Source organism: Canis lupus, chromosome 31 (genome assembly GCF_048164855.1).
Source record: "Canis lupus baileyi chromosome 31, mCanLup2.hap1, whole genome shotgun sequence".
Classification (NCBI taxonomy): Eukaryota; Metazoa; Chordata; class Mammalia; order Carnivora; family Canidae; genus Canis; species Canis lupus.
Window position 1 is genome coordinate 34,099,386 of NC_132868.1, and position 18,138 is coordinate 34,117,523.

The 18,138-nt window shown below is 39.9% G+C and overlaps 1 protein-coding gene across 1 annotated transcript in view; it reads right to left on the reverse strand.

The window, feature by feature from the left end:
- WDR49 (WD repeat domain 49) overlaps positions 1-11,752 on the reverse strand; it is a 130,756-nt gene extending 119,004 nt beyond the window's left edge. Inside the window, exon 1 of the mRNA XM_072808153.1 lies at positions 11,000-11,752. Within this exon, the coding sequence (XP_072664254.1) occupies positions 11,000-11,161 (162 nt within the window). The 5' untranslated portion in view covers positions 11,162-11,752. The remainder of the gene's footprint in view (positions 1-10,999) is intronic.
- Positions 11,753-18,138: the final 6,386 nt, after the last annotated feature.

An 18,138-nucleotide genomic window follows, 5' to 3' on the forward strand; every position in this document is an offset into this window, starting at 1 on the left:
TTTTTTAAATTCGAGATCATGTACTTTCAATTAGCAATGTGTAAGAGTGCCAACACATTTTTTAAATTATTTCCCGCACAAAATAATTCATAGAAATTTACTATAGAAAATACAAGATATAAAAAAGCCAAAAATTAAAATCCTCCATAATGCCATCAACATGTCAGATTGTTTTTTGGGCAGAAAGAGAAGTACCTGTGCATTATTTTTCAGATGGTGTCATGATATACATATCTTCATATGCTGCATTTTTCACGTTACATCAAACCTTGTACAATATATATTGGTCTTTACCATCATTTTTAATGGCTGCACAATATTCTGTGGATAAGACATACAATTTATGGCCCCCACTATTAAAAATTTCAATTGTTCCCAATGCTTTGCTGTTTTATATAAACAGCCATCTCAACGCATACATCTTCGCTCACTTGTCCAATTATTTCCTGTGGGAAATTCCCTAGAAACAGAATTGCTGAGTCAGAATTTAAAGTTTTTGATATATCTTGCCAAATCCTCCTCCAAAAGATTGAACAAATTTACATTTCCATCAGCAAAATAAGAGATTGCCTATACCCAAACCCCCACTGAGCTCATTCCTCTTAAGACTCACAGTTGTTTGCTAAAAAAATAGTTCTAGTAAGCCTAACCATTTACATACTTGCTGGCAAAATAAAGCGATACATTCTCAAAACCGACACTTAATTCTTCTAAATTCCGCCAACTTTTAGAAATGCTGTTCGTGTTTGTTTTTTCCTTATTTTTTTCCTGTAGCAATATTTTATAATGAAACAAGGGAAGAAAGGTTTTCTCTTTTTCCCCTACTCTGTAAATAAGGACTTGCCCAGGACAAGACCACAAGTCCTTTTTAAAAACTATGGAGCAACAACAATCGAATTTGCTCAGAAATCCAAGTATTTTTCTAGCATGTGAAAGCCAGCAGTGGGCTAACAGGTCACTGACCCAAAGTCCACCCTCTTCATTCACGGGTGAGTATGTGCTTTCAGATCCTGAAAATTAATGTCAAATTGTGAGTTATAAGGCACTTAGAGGGCTACTTCCTTCCATCCATACATCCTTCCATCCATCCATCCACTGATCTATTCGTTAATAAATAATACATTGAGCTTATACACCACGCAAGATAGAATAGGGTAGGTTTATTTATTCCATTCATTCAACAAATATTTATTAAGTGACTGCTCCATGCCAAACACTATTTTAAGCATGCGGCACCAGGGTCTGTGCTATTCAAACACACTTCAGTAAAAAGCCTTGGTGTACTGGTCATAATGAAGGACACATGGTTTCGGGTTTACCAAAAGTGAGAAGAACACAAGAGTCACACTAATTATTGTTTTTCCTAATTTCAAACTGAATTTAGCACTTAACACATGTCAAGAACGTTCCATAAAGAGAAATTGTCCACGGACCAGAGACCTTCCCTTGGTTTGAAAGCTTTTTATTTTTTTTCTTTCATATCATTAGAATTTTGCAATGCTTTTTTCTTTTTTTCTACACGAAAAATAGTTTCTAATAGAGTTTCAGAATCTGTTTTCCCCAGGACCTGCTAGTTTTATCAAGCATTTCACCCAAAATAATATTTCTTCTGTCAAATATTTGGCATGATTTTTGGGTAATGTTCCATGACAGCTGAATGAGTATACACTATCAAAATGCATCCTTTCCCCCTATCTCTATAATTAAATTTAAAATTAACATGCTGCTTTCTCATGCTTCGTTCTGTTGCGCTTGCCTCAATTTCCCTTGGTTACAAAGCCTATAGGTTATGAATATGTATTAGCGTTTGCTGTCAAACCCTGTGAACATCTTCTGGAGCAGAAGATTAGATGTGTTATTTCAAAACAGATGCATCAGTTTAAATCAACCCCTGCAATGTTCACCTACCAGTGAACTTTCATGAGAGACTGAACAACAGAACAGGAGACATGAGTCTGCCAGCCAACGTTCATATTGCCTTTTTTTTTCCTTGCTTCAATGAATTTTAGTCAGTTTTAATTTTCATGAACAGTATGATCTCAACGATTCAAGAGCTCACCGGTTTGAATGGAGTTAAAATTTCAGGACTAACCAAGACACAGGCAAATGGATGCCTGAAAGCACCACACTACTTCTGCCCAACCCAACTTTGCACTTCTCTCTCTCCTCTTTCTGGAAAACTAATCCCCCAACCTGAATTTACCTGCCAGAGTGATGCCTTTCCCTCAGATGGCAGCTTGGATGTTCCTTCCTCCAGGAAGCCTTCCAGGGGGCCCCCTCCCCAAGGTGAGCAACATGCTCCCACAACACTGTTTTTTTGTTTGTTTGTTTGTTTGTTTTTATGTATTTATGATAGTCACAGAGAGAGAGAGAGAGAGAGAGGCAGAGACACAGGCAGAGGGAGAAGCAGGCTCCATGCACCGGGAGCCCGATGTGGGACTCGATCCCGGGTCTCCAGAATCGCGCCCTGGGCCAAAGGCAGGCGCCAAACCGCTGCGCCACCCAGGGATCCCCACAACACTGTTTTTTTCCTCAGAGCACTGAGCAGTTTTTAACAGTAACAGCGAGTTCACTTGTTGGCATACCCTTCGGTGAGGGAAGGTCTGAGTCTAAGTGGTTTTCAGCTCCCACAGGACAGACATTGATAAGTACCTGTTGCTAGAATGAGGGAAATGAATGAATATATTTTTAATAGGCTCTTCCATGCTGCAGAAGAGATGCTCATCTGTTTTCCTAATAACTACAAGTTTGAGGAGGCCAGAGCAATGAACAATGGCCAAGTTATAGAATAATACAGCATAAAATGTGGGAAAATCAGAAATAATTCTAAATAAAGTTTAGGGTTGTTTGCTATGAGAAAAGGGACAAAAAAAAGGGATATCAGACCACTCTGAGCAATGTTCTGGCTCTGCCCAAAACTCAGATGGAGTCGGACAAATCCCTTCATTGAGATTTTTGTTTCCTTGCCTGGAAAATAAAGACAATAAAATAGGTCTCTATCATCTCTCTCTTAATGCTAAAACTCACTGAAAGGAAGTTGATGGAGAAACACTACTTAGTAGAAGATCAAAGTATTTATAAAAAGCATTGCTTGTAAATTCAGCATTATTTAAATTCAGCATTGGTAGGCACACATTTAGAACAGTACCATGGAATTTGTAGTAGGATACACTGACATTTTAATGACATTTATCTTTGCACTGAATTATGGTATAGATAAGATGCCCACTAAGCCATTTGCTAGGCCTTACCCTGCTAAAGCACACTTCTATTTTACCATAATTGAGACCTCGATACACACACAAATACACACATTTTTTCATTTTAGAATATGATCATGCACTGTTCTGTAATTTTCTCTTTTTTTTTGCTGAACAGTAAATCTTGACAATTTTATATGCCTGCCTTATTCTTTTTAATAGCTGAATAGTAGGCACATCCCATAATTTATTTATCCGTTCACTTGTTGGCAAATATTTGGGCTGTTTGAAATAGTCCATTTTACTGACAATCACAATGAATATTCTTATACATATATTTCTTCTGCACATGTCATTATTTAGGACAGCACATCAAATTAGAATTGCTCCTTCAAAAAGGACACACTGGATACATTTTACATTTGATACACTTCTGGAAAACTGCCTACCAAAAAACGCTTTGGCAATTCACAGTCTCAATAATAGCACCCATTTCCCGGATTCTTTGCCAGCAGTATATATTGGTAATCTTTTTAATCTTTGCCAAGCTGATAAATGAAAATGCAGGTCTTTTTTTATTTGGAGTTTCAAATCAAATTCCTAATAAGTATGAGGATCTTTTCACATGATTAACAGCCATTTGTGTGGCATTTTACCTTGAATGCATAAAATATGATAAAATATATAAACATAGTTTATGTAAAATAGAGCTATATGTGCTATGTGTAAGTGCATTTATGGGTAGAAATGAATAAACATACACTGGAAAGATGCAACATGTGAGTAGTTACTTGAGGCAGAGCAGTGGCTGAAGGTGGACCATGGTAAAGGGGACTTTCATGTGTGACTCGACTTTTTACAATGAGAATAGTGATTCCTTCTAGCTTTGCTTTAATAACAAAGGACCGCTAAATAGGAATCATAAAGATGGGTGAAATTGTATTTCACTGGCTATAATCTCTTTTTCTTGCCCTTCTACTTCCGGGAAATAACCCTGCTACTTTATTTATTATAGCCACTCCAGTTGTTTTTCCATCCCCTTGAAAAATTTCCCTAAGCTCCATCTTAGACACTCAGCTCTCTCCTCCAGGTATCTCAGCTGCACCCATGCTCTCCACTCTCTGGGATCTACAGATCTCATTTGACTTCTCTCCACCTGCCTGACCCTTATCCCTGGCTTTAAACAAATAATAGCCTTGTACTTAATCAGGACATTTGCAATGAGAGCAGCAAAAAGAACACGCAAGAAGCTATGATAAGGGTGAACAGAAACCTAGTAAGGTACTAATCCAGCCTGGATGGTGAGAGAAGACTTTCTTGAGAGAGTGATATTGAAATATGAAGTAGGTGTAGGAGTTTGCTGGGAAATTGTCAGGGAGCAGGCAGGAGCAGTCCATGCTGAGCCCAGCATTTGTTAAGTCCTAACACAGAAATACAGTTAAATCACTCAAACAACTACAACACCGCCATCATGACTTAAATAATTTGAGTCGAGTTCCAGTGCCAGATAGTTTTGACTGATTTGTTGGAACTGTAAATCCAGACTAAACACCTGTGGGGAGGTGGGACCAGGTTGGATGAGGAAGTAAGAATTCCCCCAAAGGGAATAGATGTTATGTATTCTCTACAGTACTAGGGAAGAATGTAGAAAAATAAGTTTTAGGTGAGAGTGAAGGGAAATATTTTCTGGTATCTTTGGGGCCAAGAATCAATTTGGCCTCCAGGCTCTACCATCTGGTAGGTATACAGAGAGTAATCCCTAGCCCATATGAATGTGGTCAGAAATGAGGAAATGGAACAGGCTAGTAGGATACCATGAAAAGGGATCAAATCAGCATTGTCCAATAGGACTCTCTGCAATGATGAAACTATTCTAGAATCTTAACTATCCAATATGAGAGCTACTAACCATGTGTGGCTGAGTACTTTAAATGAATCTTCATTTTATTCAATTCTTATTTTATTTCACTTTAATTTAATGACCACATGTGGTGGGGCACCTGGGTGTCTCATTTGGTGAAGCGTCACAACTATTGATTTCAGCTCAGGTCATAATCTCAGGGTTGTGAGATTGAGCCCTACGTCAGCCTCCACACTCAGCGCAGAGTCTGGTTGAGATTCTTTCCCCATCTTCTCTCCCCCCCGCCCCCGCGCTCTCTCTTTCTTCAATAAATAAATAAATAAATAATTTTAAAACTTAAATCAGTCCATCAATCACCACACATGGCTCATGGTCACCATATTGGACAACGCAAGTCTGGAGGAGCATGACAACCTGGTCTCAGAAGTGTTGACAGACTTAGGGAAGAACGTGTACACACATGGAAGGGGAAGAAGTAGAGGAAAAGAATGTCCTTGGTGGTCCTCAGCAGAGAATGTAGGTAGCCAGAGAATCAAGATTTAATAAAGGCCATATCCATAAAACAGTGGGAAGACAGGATAAGGGAGGAAAAGACCCTGAGGGACTTATGGAAGTGAGAAGCCAGCGCCTTGGGAGAAAGGTTGGAAATCACCAAGGAACAATCCCAAGGCTTCTTATTTCTAGCAACAGAGCCAGTAGGTTCCTGTCATGATTGAGTGTGCTATACTGGGTGACAAATGTGCCATCAAAATGGCACAAATACAGTTCTTTAGTTGTCTGTTTTCTTCATATTTCGTTTTTAATTCTCTGGAAATTGGAAAAAGTAGGCCATGCAGTAGGTCTGCAGGTCTGGCTAAGCTGATGCATTACAAATGAATAGCACCAGGCATTTTGCTGCCTTTCCCTCAGCTTTATATTGAGGTTTTTGGTTGCTTTCTCTATTCCAGTCCTGGTCAAAGCTCAAGGTTAAAATATTTGCTCACCTAAAACACTCTTCCTCACCCTCTCCGATCCAGATCAATTTTTATAAGCACCTGCTCCAAAAGCACACAGAGAAATTGGAAAGGGCATGAAGCTGTTAGAGAACCTGTCATAAAATTCAGCACAAAGTCAACAGTGTTCAAGAAGACCAATCTTTCATGTGTGTTGACACAAAACTTCCCTTGCTTGTGTTTTGGTGATGACATAGTTTGCTGACCTCGACCGTGAATGCAACTCAGACATCTCCAAAGAATCTCCTTCATTTCCAATTGTGCCAGCAGCAGTGGTATTGGATTTGCTTTGTGCTATCACCTCGGTGCTGGGGGAGAGGAAAGGGGGACCCGCAGAGCTCTGCTGATTTTCTCTTGCCATCAAAAATAGGTTTTTTGATTCCACTAATAGAGTTGGAGTGAGACATGCTCTGACCTGCTGCCTTTGTTTAGCAGGCTATGAATTGACTGAGGCTGCTAAATGCATAGGGTACCATATAATAGGGTTATAGATTAAGCTCTACCTGTTTACCTTCTCATAAGCCTCCATTGAGATGCCTTGAGAAAGGAAAAGATGATAAAGCAATAGATTATTCTTATCTTTTCCTTTTTTTTCTTCCACCTTTTCTCTGCATTGATTTTATTGTAGGAGCTGTTGATTATTTGCTGATTGCACATTAATTCCAAGTTGCCAGGGCAGAGCGTCTGTGTGCTATCAATTTAACATGCTTGTTTTGTTAATGAAGTCCTTCTCCTATTGGATTCCCACTCCTTAAAGCAACATCCCAAAGGGAGGTTGCCTTGTGGCCAGTGGGACCTGAGCCATACAATGGGCTGGAAAGTTGACAATCTGTCCCTGGGCCCTGGCTCTATCCCATGGAGTAATTCAACTAAGTATTTTTGAGTTTCATTCTCCTTGTGTGTAAATGGAAAGTAAAAATGGTTACATTCCAGGCTGGTAAAGGATCAAATAACATGATACCAAACACAAAAATGCATCATAAAATCTTACAATACTTGAAAGATAATACACTTTTATTCATCATTTTTACCTCCCCTGATTTCCAGGAAGAGTTTTAGTTCAGTTATGAGGAAGATAGAGGTGGGTGGACCGACTGCTCAAGCAAAGAGGAGTCATATAATGAAAATAGAGAATTGTTCCAGAAAAATTGTGCAAGTCATTCAAGCTCTTTGGGCTTCAGTTTCCTTGATTTCTAAAGTGGGGATAATAAGGTTGTAGTGAGGGGTCAGTAAGATAGTATCTGGAAAATACTTGGAAGAATAAGTGCTCAGTTAACATAGATACTATATATTCAGTGAGTAGAGGTTAAACCACATGGCCTCTAACAGTCTCTTGATTCCAACTCCTACAGTTCCTAAAAGAAATTAAACTTTGAATAACACAACTATGCTTTTGCATTCCTTTTAGTTGTGCTAGGAAGTGGAAGCAATGAGTTACAAATTCACTTAGAAGGATACAAAGGCATCATTTTTCCATCTCCTACTTCATATTTCATTAGCATTCAAAAGTTTTTAATTAACGTCTTGATCCTCATCTTTATTTATTTTTTACTTTTTTACATCTTGTTTTAAGTTGATCCTTATCTTTGGAACAAAGAAATTACCTGGATAAAAGTACTAGAAAAGTAACTTGTGGATTTCATTTTCTTTCAAGTGATGGTGTCCAAAAAGCCATATATCAACCTGAAGGCATTGAAACTTATTCATAGACTTGTAAAATGGTTGTTACTCAAACTTCCCTGTCGCACTTGCAATGCTTAGAGAAATGACATGGTCTCTGGACATTCATATTATTTTGATGTCAACCGTATTTTACATTTTCTTAGCAACTTTAAAAACTAGCTATTATGTAAAGAAGGATAGCTGTGGTTTGATGATTTTATAGGAATGCCAATAAGTGGAAATTATGGCCCAAGCAAGGGAAATGGAGTTCTGGAAAAGCTCTATTGAGACCTGTTATATATTGAGTTTCTTCTGAGAGTCTGGCTATGTAGGTTTCTGAGTACTTCTTTCCTTGAGCTCTCCATTGTTGGCCTCTGCATGCCACGACTTTGTTTCTTTGGTCCTGGATGCCCTGATGGGACTGTAGTTTGCCTACACTTTCTGGACTCACTGGGTTGGGTCTTGACATACTTCCAACCACAATTGTGTCTGTGTATCATCTCCTGAAATGTCTGTTCTGGCCAACATTGGGCCCAGAACCAGGGGTTGGCCCTACCCTATCTACTCCATGCTACCATTTGCCCAAGCCCTACTGAATCTTTAGCTTAAATAGAAATCTGAACCATACGCAAAAGGTGAGCTGTTTATGCTCAAAATAGGAAAGACAAAGACATTGAGAAAGGCAGAGCAAAAATCCCAGCAAGAAGTCCAAGGAAAATGTTCAAAGAAGTTCTCAGAACAAACCTATCTCGAGAGTGAACAGAATCTATACAATGCACAGATAACTTAATCTGAAACTTAATCTGAAAAGACCAGAGAGGTTTCCTAGAGTTAAAACAGTGATTCCAAGTCATTTATACTATTCCACAATAAATATAAGCATTACATGCTTTATTCTTAAATGTTACTACTAAGATTTATATAATATGTGTATTTTACTTGGAAGCGTATGTGAAACCTTCAGCACACAATTCAAAGACCCAACTTCCCATTTTTCAATTAAGGATATGGACTTTATCTATATCTGTCAACTCTTTAGCCCCCAATAAGCAATCTGTGTACCAAAAAGATAAGAGATAAAGGGATCTAGTGCCAGAATCTTGGCATTTCCAAGAGCATGTCTTTAGTGATTGGAGTACAAATCACTGCCTTTCAATTCCATGTTGCAGGACAGCAGCTGAGGGCAATTTCTCCTTTTACACCTGTGGCCTGTGGGCCTAACGCTCATGACAGATGGACTAAACTCCACTGAAACCAGCTCATGCATCATTCTTCTCTAGGTCTCCATGCTGTGCTTGGAATTCATATTGTCTCAAGGGCCTCATTAATGTTTAGTCCTGGTCGCACATTTGCCATCGGATTATTCCATTTGGTGTCTGTTGAGTCTGTTAAAAATGGAGAGACTTCATTTTCCTCTGAAAAGTATGTCTGCAAACCTCAACTTCTTTTTTTAAAACCCGTCATTAGATTTTCTATGTTCATGCAAGCTCTGAATTGCAATCTATTCTCCCTCAGCAGAACCGGCTATTCCAACTGGTCATTTCAAAATCACTGATCCAGTCTTTGAAACATTTAAAGCAAAAGTAGAAACAACGACAACAATGAAAACAACTCTGGAGATTGATTATCCTGTTTCATTGGGTTTCCTCCAGGCTGATGAGTAGCTTGAAGAGAACACCCACCCCCACCTTCTGTAGCAGTTTCACTTCCTAACATACCAACTTCATAATGTCAACTCTCCTAACAGACCCTAGAATTCAGATTCTTTGTGTTCTTAGCAGAACAAACCACCACATTTCTGTTCATTCCAGAGTCAAAGCTGTCATCGTCTGCAGTTACGTTTCTCTGAATGTCCTCAAGCTGTCAAAATGTTTGCTGTGTCTATCAAAATACGCCAAATTCATTTGGGGCATTGGACATGAGCAGCACTGAAATTCTGCAGACAAATAGGGGTCGGATACATAGTTATATGACAATTAAAATAAGAAAAGTGTAGGCCAGAGCATGCCTTTGCTACTAGATATGATTCTATTATAAAGAAATGATTAATATAAGTGGGACATTAATTTATCTTTACAGGTAGAACCTAACCTGTTATGCATAACAGGATATGGGCAGATTTTTTCAGTAGTTAGCAATGCTTTTCGGCAGAGAGAGCTAAAGATGAAAATTTATGCCAATCACAGGCCAATATAATGGTTCCATTTCATCATGCTTTATTAATTTCAAGGTGGGATTCCAAAATATTGTATGTCTGTTTCAAATTAAAGTGGATACTCCCAAGCACCCTCAGCGGATCTTCTGAAGTCCTAAGAACATATTTTAGCAAACATAATGAAGTAGGAAGAATGGAGGCTCATGTCTACCTAAATTCTGCAGCACGAAAGAACACTTCTTCCAATTCGCATGAGAAACCAAAAGTCATTTTGATGTATGCTGTTTACTATGCATAGCTGCAGAATTCCAAATTAATTAAGATAGAAGGAAGTTATTCATTTATAGTTAAAATTCCTAAGGCCTGTTGTATATGCAGAATTAAAATGAAAACTTTTAATTTCATTTTGGTGGGCTTGCCCCAACATTTAACCAAAAAAGTTGGAGACTGGTCCCTCGCACCGGATCTTGGGACAATGAATTGCCAAAATTGGCTTTGAAAGGGAGCTGTGTCACTTGGAGTGAAGCAGGGGAGGATGTTTGCAAACTGCCAATTGGCATTTCCAGAGTTCTACTTGCATGCGCCATGCAAGGACAGTTGTGCTGGGAGTCACCTTAGAGATCTGTTATTCCCACTCATGACCACAACTTCTGGTTTTCCAAGACTGTGGTGCTCTCTAAGAAAAACCATGTCCAAGAATTAATCCTTCCAGGATCCCTGGGTGGCGCAGCGGTTTGGCTCCTGCCTTTGGCCCAGGGCGCAATCCTGGAGACCCGGGATCGAATCCCACATCAGGCTCCCGGTGCATGGAGCCTGCTTCTCCCTCTGCCCATGTCTCTGCCTCTCTCTCTCTCCCTGTGTGACTATCATAAATAAATAAAAATTAAAAAAAAAGAATTAATCCTTCCTTGATGGCAGTGATATTCAACAGCAGCAGTTGCAAACTAAATAATATTATTTAGCCCACAGAAAGGAAGGATAAAGTTACTCTGCTGTCAAATCCAAGCCTGGACGATTCTTTTCAATTCCCTGTTTTAGCCATGGAATATATAATTTTAAGGGAAAAACCTCTTTCATCCTAGTCTTCATGAACAATTCAAAGTCTCCAGCAAAGAAGATTAAGGCTTACCTCAAAGGCACTCTGAATTTTGAGAAAGTCACCCACTCCGAGCTGGTGTTCAAGCAGAGGCGGGCAGCAGTCTTGGTCTGTGGTGGCACCTCCTGTTCTCCTGGGGCTCTTCGGCCCAGGCTGTGGCCCCGTATTCAAGTCAGGTGCATTCTGGTAACTCATGATGGCTTCACCTCTTTTCAGCTGCCTTCAACTACTTCTACGCTTTTTTCTTTTTTTTAACCCTTCAACAGGTGCCTTTGGAAAGAAACCCAACTTCACAACAGAATTCCAAAAGGAAAGCACGTTTCAAGGTAGACAATGAGGAAGCAAAATGTTCAAGCCAAGAGGTAGAAGGCATAAAAGCTCTCGACCCTCGCTCTTCTTTAATGCCATGGTTTACTTTCCAAATCTACAGTCAAATCCTTTTCAAACACCCCTCCTTATAGTCTGCTTAATCTGGCTTGATTAAAAATGCCCAAGGCTTCCCCCCTGTTTATACCAACTGACAGAGAACACAGCTTCTAAGTCTCATTTTAAATGCATTTAAAAAAGCAACTTCTCCAAAATCTCTTTGGCTAACCTTGCTTCTATTAACACGTTGGGGTTTTAAGCTCCATTTTCTTGTGTGACGCAGCTGAAGGCTCCTGTCCCGGTGAAGTGCTTGCCTCCGAAGGCCACCTTCCCAGCAGTGTGGAGTTTTTGTTTTCATCTGTTCCTGCTGCCTTTATGTGGTTCCTGGCAACCAAAGTCAAGCCAACAGAAAACTTTTCCTTCTTCTTCGCCACCACACTGCCCTCCCCACCCCCCCAACCCCTGACTAATTACTGACCTAAAGTTCTGAATATGTGATGTGAATGTTGGGGTTTTTTTAAAAGGACAATTCAGCTCACTCATTTTTAATTCAACTTCATTCTTATATTGTTTAAAGGCAAGTATTATAAAAGTATTTTCTATGAAGTGTGTTAAATATTATGAAATAAGAGGATTAGCCAAAGAGAGAAGAGAATGACATTCTGGACTTGTATGTTTTTCCACATAGGAAACATTTTATTCTTGATGAATAAGAATCTGTTCCTTACCTTCTTTTTGTCTTAGTTTCTATGTATCTGAAATGGGGGTGTTGTCCAATTTATTGAATATAAGGGGGAAAAGCACAACATAACGTGATAAATTTTGTAATAAAACCACTTACTGTACCATCACTGGCTGGGCTAATACTGAGGGAGGAAGAAAAAGAAAAGTTAACATTTTATTTTTTTATTTTTTTTTATTTTTTTATTTTATTTTATTTTATTTTATTTTATTTTATTTTATTTTATTTATTATTTTATTTACCAGGTGTTAGGCACTACACTAAGCACACTGCATTCTTTTTCTTGTTTAGGTTTACAGTAACCCTGAAAAGCAGACAAGATCACTGTCTTCATTTCATAGATGAAGAGGCAAAGAAAATGCCAGAAGCCATGGAGTTAATAAGGTATGGAATGGGGGTGGTGGTGGCTCCCTAGCTTCGGAGAGCACGCACCAGAGGTGGATGCTCTCTCTGCACCTTACGTTCATCTTTGTAAAACTGAGAAGTTGTCGCTTGGTATTTTCTAAGGTCTCTTTCAGCTGTTTCAGCTGGTGTTCACAAGACCCAGGGTGATACACAGTACATTCCCTAGAACACAGGGAAGGAAGCATCCTCCAGGCATTCCTGGACCAGTTTAACAAAAAAAAAAAAAAAGAAAGAAAAGGAAAAAAATGTCATTCATCCACACATCCATTTAATGTATCCATCTCTCTGCCCATCGTTCATTCCAAACACCACTTATTAAGAACCTACTCTATGTCACGTCCTGAATTGGACCTGGTGCCTGAGCCTGAGGGGTTTATAGGCTTGTGGGAGCAATTACCTGGCTAGATCATTTTTCATACCAATCCCAACCTCTTGCAGTTTACAGTGCTATGTTGAGAAGGATTCTGAAGTCATAGGACAAGAGAGGCATTATAGATTACAGATACGTATCACAGGCACAGAGGGGCAAAGGGGGGCATGTTTACCGCAAATTTGCCTCCCCTGTTTAGACCTCCAGGTAAGTCAGGAAAACGTTTTTTAGCCCTCATTTTATATTAGGATTTTATAATATCCCCTAAGTCATCTCACATAGAGACAAAATAGCTCTTTGTGCCATCCTAGTTGGAAAATTAATACTAGCTTAGAATCAGCTGGATCAGTCCCATAAATGTTTATAAAATATTTTATAGTGATATTCTGGAGAGTTGGCCTTCGTTCAGGAGGAGACACTAATGAGGGAAGGCTGAGGAAATAGAAAAACCATTTTCTGAAGCTGTGCCCGGTGAGGTAGGTATCCCACTGGCTAACGATGCAAAATTCTCTAATTATTCTAAGACAGTCAAAATGCCTGGCCTACTTAGCTTCCATAAAGATGCAGCTCTAAACGTTTTCATTAGTCAAAACAGGAAAGTATAATGAGCAACTAATAAATTACTGCAGGAGTTAATCAATTGACACAGTTTTCTTTATGTAAAATCACGGTGTTGGAAATCATTCTTGATCGTAAAGTCTTAAATGGCTTTCACCTTCTTTGTAACTGGGTGGTTAATTTTCAGGTTAAACTTCCACGGCACCGTAAAATCCAGAACTAGCCTCTTGACTCTGCTGAAATGTCCCTTCTTGGCTTGCCATAAATCAATTATGGTTGTGTGAAAATCTGCCACGGCCCAGGCTAATGCTGGGCTCCGTGCGTGGGGCAACGTGCAGTGAGGAAGACAGTCTGTGGTCTCCAGGAGTGGATGGTTCATCAGGGGAGAGGGCTGAAAACCAGGGGACCCTTGCCTCCGTCCCCTGCAGGGACCCACCTGCACTCACCAGCACAGTGGGGCGCTCACTCACAGAAGAGGGCAGAGCAAGCTGATGCACACCCAGGCCCGTCCTTCCTTTGGAACCTTGGGACTGAACCATCCTCCCTACTGATGTCCTTATCATAACCCCCTGGCCCAGCCCATCATTTATACCCACCAGCATACATGTGGGCCTCCTCTTTCCTCCAACACCCCTCCCTTTCTTTGCTCTCCCCTCACACAAAAGCCTATTCTCACCGACATGCTTCATCTTTGCCTACAATCCTCCCTCCACTCCTCACTGTCACAGGAACCAGCTTTCCCCTACCAACCCAGTTTTCCACCTAACCCTCCTGAGTCAAGGATGCCCCAATTCCTGTTCCTTGGGGACAGCAGAAAGGTGTGGTCCCCTGGTGTCCTTGCCTCCTGAGCTCGTCCTTCCCAACATGGCCCCAGTGGCCACACACCCCACAGCTCAGTTTAAGCACCACTTCCTGCCAGAGCCTGATGGAAAGCGCTAGGCTTGCCTTTGGCAACTTTTAAGCCTCAATAAATATTAGCTTCTTTCCTTCCTTGTTCCTGATCCTCCCAGTCTGAATTAATTACTCCTTCCACTCTGCAACCACAGCATTTTGTTTATACTTTAAGCACAGCACTTTTTCTTTCTGCCTTGCGGTGTAATTAGTTGCCTGTGTATCTCTGTCTCCTACTACATTAACTCTCTGAGAACAAGGATAATACCTCACTAATGCTCCAGACGTACGTTGCCAGCACAGAGCTTTGCATAAGCCAGAGCCTTGTGTGCTCATTCGTAAAATGGGTTGAAAAGAAAATGAACTTCACCAACAGCTTTGAGTGTTGGGGGAAGGGTCCTGGGAGTAGGAGGCATTGAATCAGAAACACAGCAGAATTGAATGAAAAATAAAATGAATGAGGGAAACCAACTTACGACTGTATCTTTAAAACACCTAGAATAAACCACAGAAGCACTTTAGAAACAAAGCATTTTTTATACATACAATTTCTACGTAGGGTGGAAATGCGTGGAGACCCTATCAGTCCCAGACACTGATCCTCTAGGCACCAGGAAAGCGATGATGAATGAGACACACCCATCAATCCTCAGAGACACAAATAATGCTAAATGTCCATCTTAAATTAATCCTACTTGTTGAGAAAGCAGATCCTCAGCTGAGTTTTAGGCAACACGTTTGCCTTTCTGATCCGCTGAACAGTGTCCAAAGTGACAAAACTGTATTTTTTGTAACAGCACTTCTCAGACTGTCCCAAGTACTTGAACACTGAGAATTCACAAAATAATGATATCCCAAAATAACTAAATACATAATTCTGCAAAAAGTTGCGTATTGTAAGTTTACGTTCCGGTCTGTGCAAAGCAGTGGCAGCCAAATTTTAAAAATACGTGGAAGTGGAAGGTAAAATCAAGAAAATTCTAATTATTGGTGAGTATTTCTACCATTTGAAAAGCGCCTCCTACCACTGTGATTTTCTTGTGTCAGTAGACACATAGGATCCACTGAGCTGGATATGGAAATCACTGCTTAAGAATATCCTCAGGTTCAGGGCAGCCCTGGTGGCCCAGTGGTTTAGCACCGCCTTTGGCTCCAGGCCTGATCCTGGAGACCTGGGATCGAGTCCCACGTCAGGCTTCCTGCATGGAGCCTGCTTCTTCCTCTGCTTGCATCTCTGCCTGTCTCTCACGAATAAATAAATAAAATCTTAAAAAAAAAAAAAAAAAGACTATCCTCAGGTTCAATCTTTTTATGCACATTCGGATGGATGTGCCGGACTGTTCATCACTTTGGAGCACCTCTTTGCCTCAACAAATCCTGCTCCTTGAAATCCCATGTCCATGCCCACAGTACACGTGGGCTGGGTGTCAGCGGGGCTTTCACTAGGGAGCCGCTTTCTGGGCAATTACTCTGAATTACCAGAGTTAAGTTACCAAATTCCTTTACGTTACCTCTCTGAGAGGACACTGAAGTTGATTCTACTAGGAGTTCTGGAACAGTCTGTCAAAGTCACCTTGAGATCGAACACTTGCATCCACGTATAGGGCCACTAAAACGTAGTCATAAAATCATTGCATGAAAGGAGTGACTGGAAATCCAGTAAACATTTATTGATTTTTCTCCTTGAAGAAAGACAGAAAGCAGGTAGGTTGAAAATGAAAAATTATTGAGTTCCAAAGACTGTTAGGCACTTTCACAAATTATTTTAACCTCATGATATCCCTGCAAGATATTTAATATTTTCCCATTTTTTTTCTTTTTAGTGATGACGGAACTAGACAAGATTAAGTATCTTGCCTAACCTTACACGATGTGTAAATTGCATAAATATAATAACACCACGAGATGGTCTCTGCTAAGACTTTACACCAATGACTTCATTGAATTTACTTTGATATCCCATGATGTGGTCACTATTATGGTCACTATCTTATAGATGAAGAAGCTGAGGCTGCATCTCTAGATGATTAAATAACTTCTCTAAGATCACCCAACAAAGAAATAGCGAAGGAATTGAAAACCGAGATCCTTCTATGTACTCCATGGTGTAAAACCCTGCACAGAGCGATCTGATAAACACCAGGGTAAATTGGAATCCAGCTTGGGAGCTGAGATGTGTAAAAAGTGAGGAAAGAGAAAGTAATGAACTCAAAGTAGTTTAGAGTTTGGAGTCAGAATATTAGGGTCGCGTCTTAGTCCTCTCACTTTCAGGCCCTCAGCTCCTGGGCAAACTGAGTAATGACCCAAAATGAAGACAGCAATATTGCTTATCTCAGAATTGTTTTAAGGTTAAAATGAGATAATATGGTCAAAGTTGTATGTAAATTATAAAAACATTATGCACATGAATTACCATTAATAGTAAGTACACAGTCAGAGGAAGGCAAATTCCCTGCAAACTCAGGGAGACCAGGTAGGAAGGAGTTCACAGGGGGGGACTACAATCGTAACTGTAAAAGGGAATGAAGCAAAATTACCCACATTATGATATTTTATATTGAAGCTGAGATTCTATGATCATTTTCATTGCTTCTAGGAAGTTCTTACATCTAAATTCAACCCAGAGAGAACAATGACCTGTCGATTTTTTTTCAAGATTAGTTATTAAATGCAATTAGTATGTGTGCGTGTGGTGTGTGTGGGGGGGAGGGTATCACTTTGGAAAAATATTTTCTGCCTTAGGATTGCTAATGGCAACTATCAAAGTTTTCTCTAAGAAGACCCGGTCTGTTTGGCGCCTGTCTGAATCTATTTTTAATAATAACAGAAATAGCTTTTTCCCATAACCAAAGTAGGGTCACAACTGTGTGTCATAATGTGACCTTCTCAGACTGAGTGCCCAGAGCCCCAGAATTAGATGTTTTATTTATAAAGCATTAAACACTTCTTTCTAGAAGTTAAGTGGATTTGAATTCAATGTGAATTCTCCGAGTGGCTGAGCCTCAGGGAAGATACTACATGCACATATACAACATATACAGACACAAAAACATATACGTGAACGTGTACAAGGGAGACAGAAACAGAGACTGAGAGAGGAGACACGTAAGAGTGTGACACTGGGAGCTTCTCACACAGGTTGCCTCATGAGGGAGGACCCTGGGCAGCCACAGTGCTGGGGTGAGCACTGATCACACACTGGGGTGGCAGAGGTAAAATCTGGAGATAAAAATATCTCTAGAATGGATAAAATACAAGAAGATGAGGGATCCAGGGTCAGGGGCAGGCAACCTGGATTTTCATGCAGTCCCTGCCCAGATCCGTGTTAACTCTGGACATGTATCTTCTTTGGGCTTCAGTTCCTACAGTCCTCAGTGGAGACGATTCCTACATGCCCATTTCCAACCCTTGCTTTGAAGTTCAGATGAGATATGGAAATACAAGACAGACAGCTTATGTATAGAAATGTATGCTTTTCCCATGCTTATTATTATTGAACTAATATAAAATATAAATATAACCATTATAATATAATTACCTAGCACAGCTAGCTTGCTTGGCACGTAGTAAGCACCAAATAAATATTTATTAAGTGAATTTCTACTAAAAAGGAGCTCAAAGAAAAAGGGATGAATTTGGCATTGACATATCATTTTATCTATTTTGTATGTTTTTTTTTTTCCTGGGCCAATCCTCCACTGATCACACCACCACCAAAACCCTAAAAAATCCATACTACTGTGAAAAATGCTGCCATTTCACCTTTGTTTACTCTAAGACATTCTGTCTAGGGAAGTGGAGGAAAAAAAGGCAATAAAAAGGAATTCAAAACTTATTAAA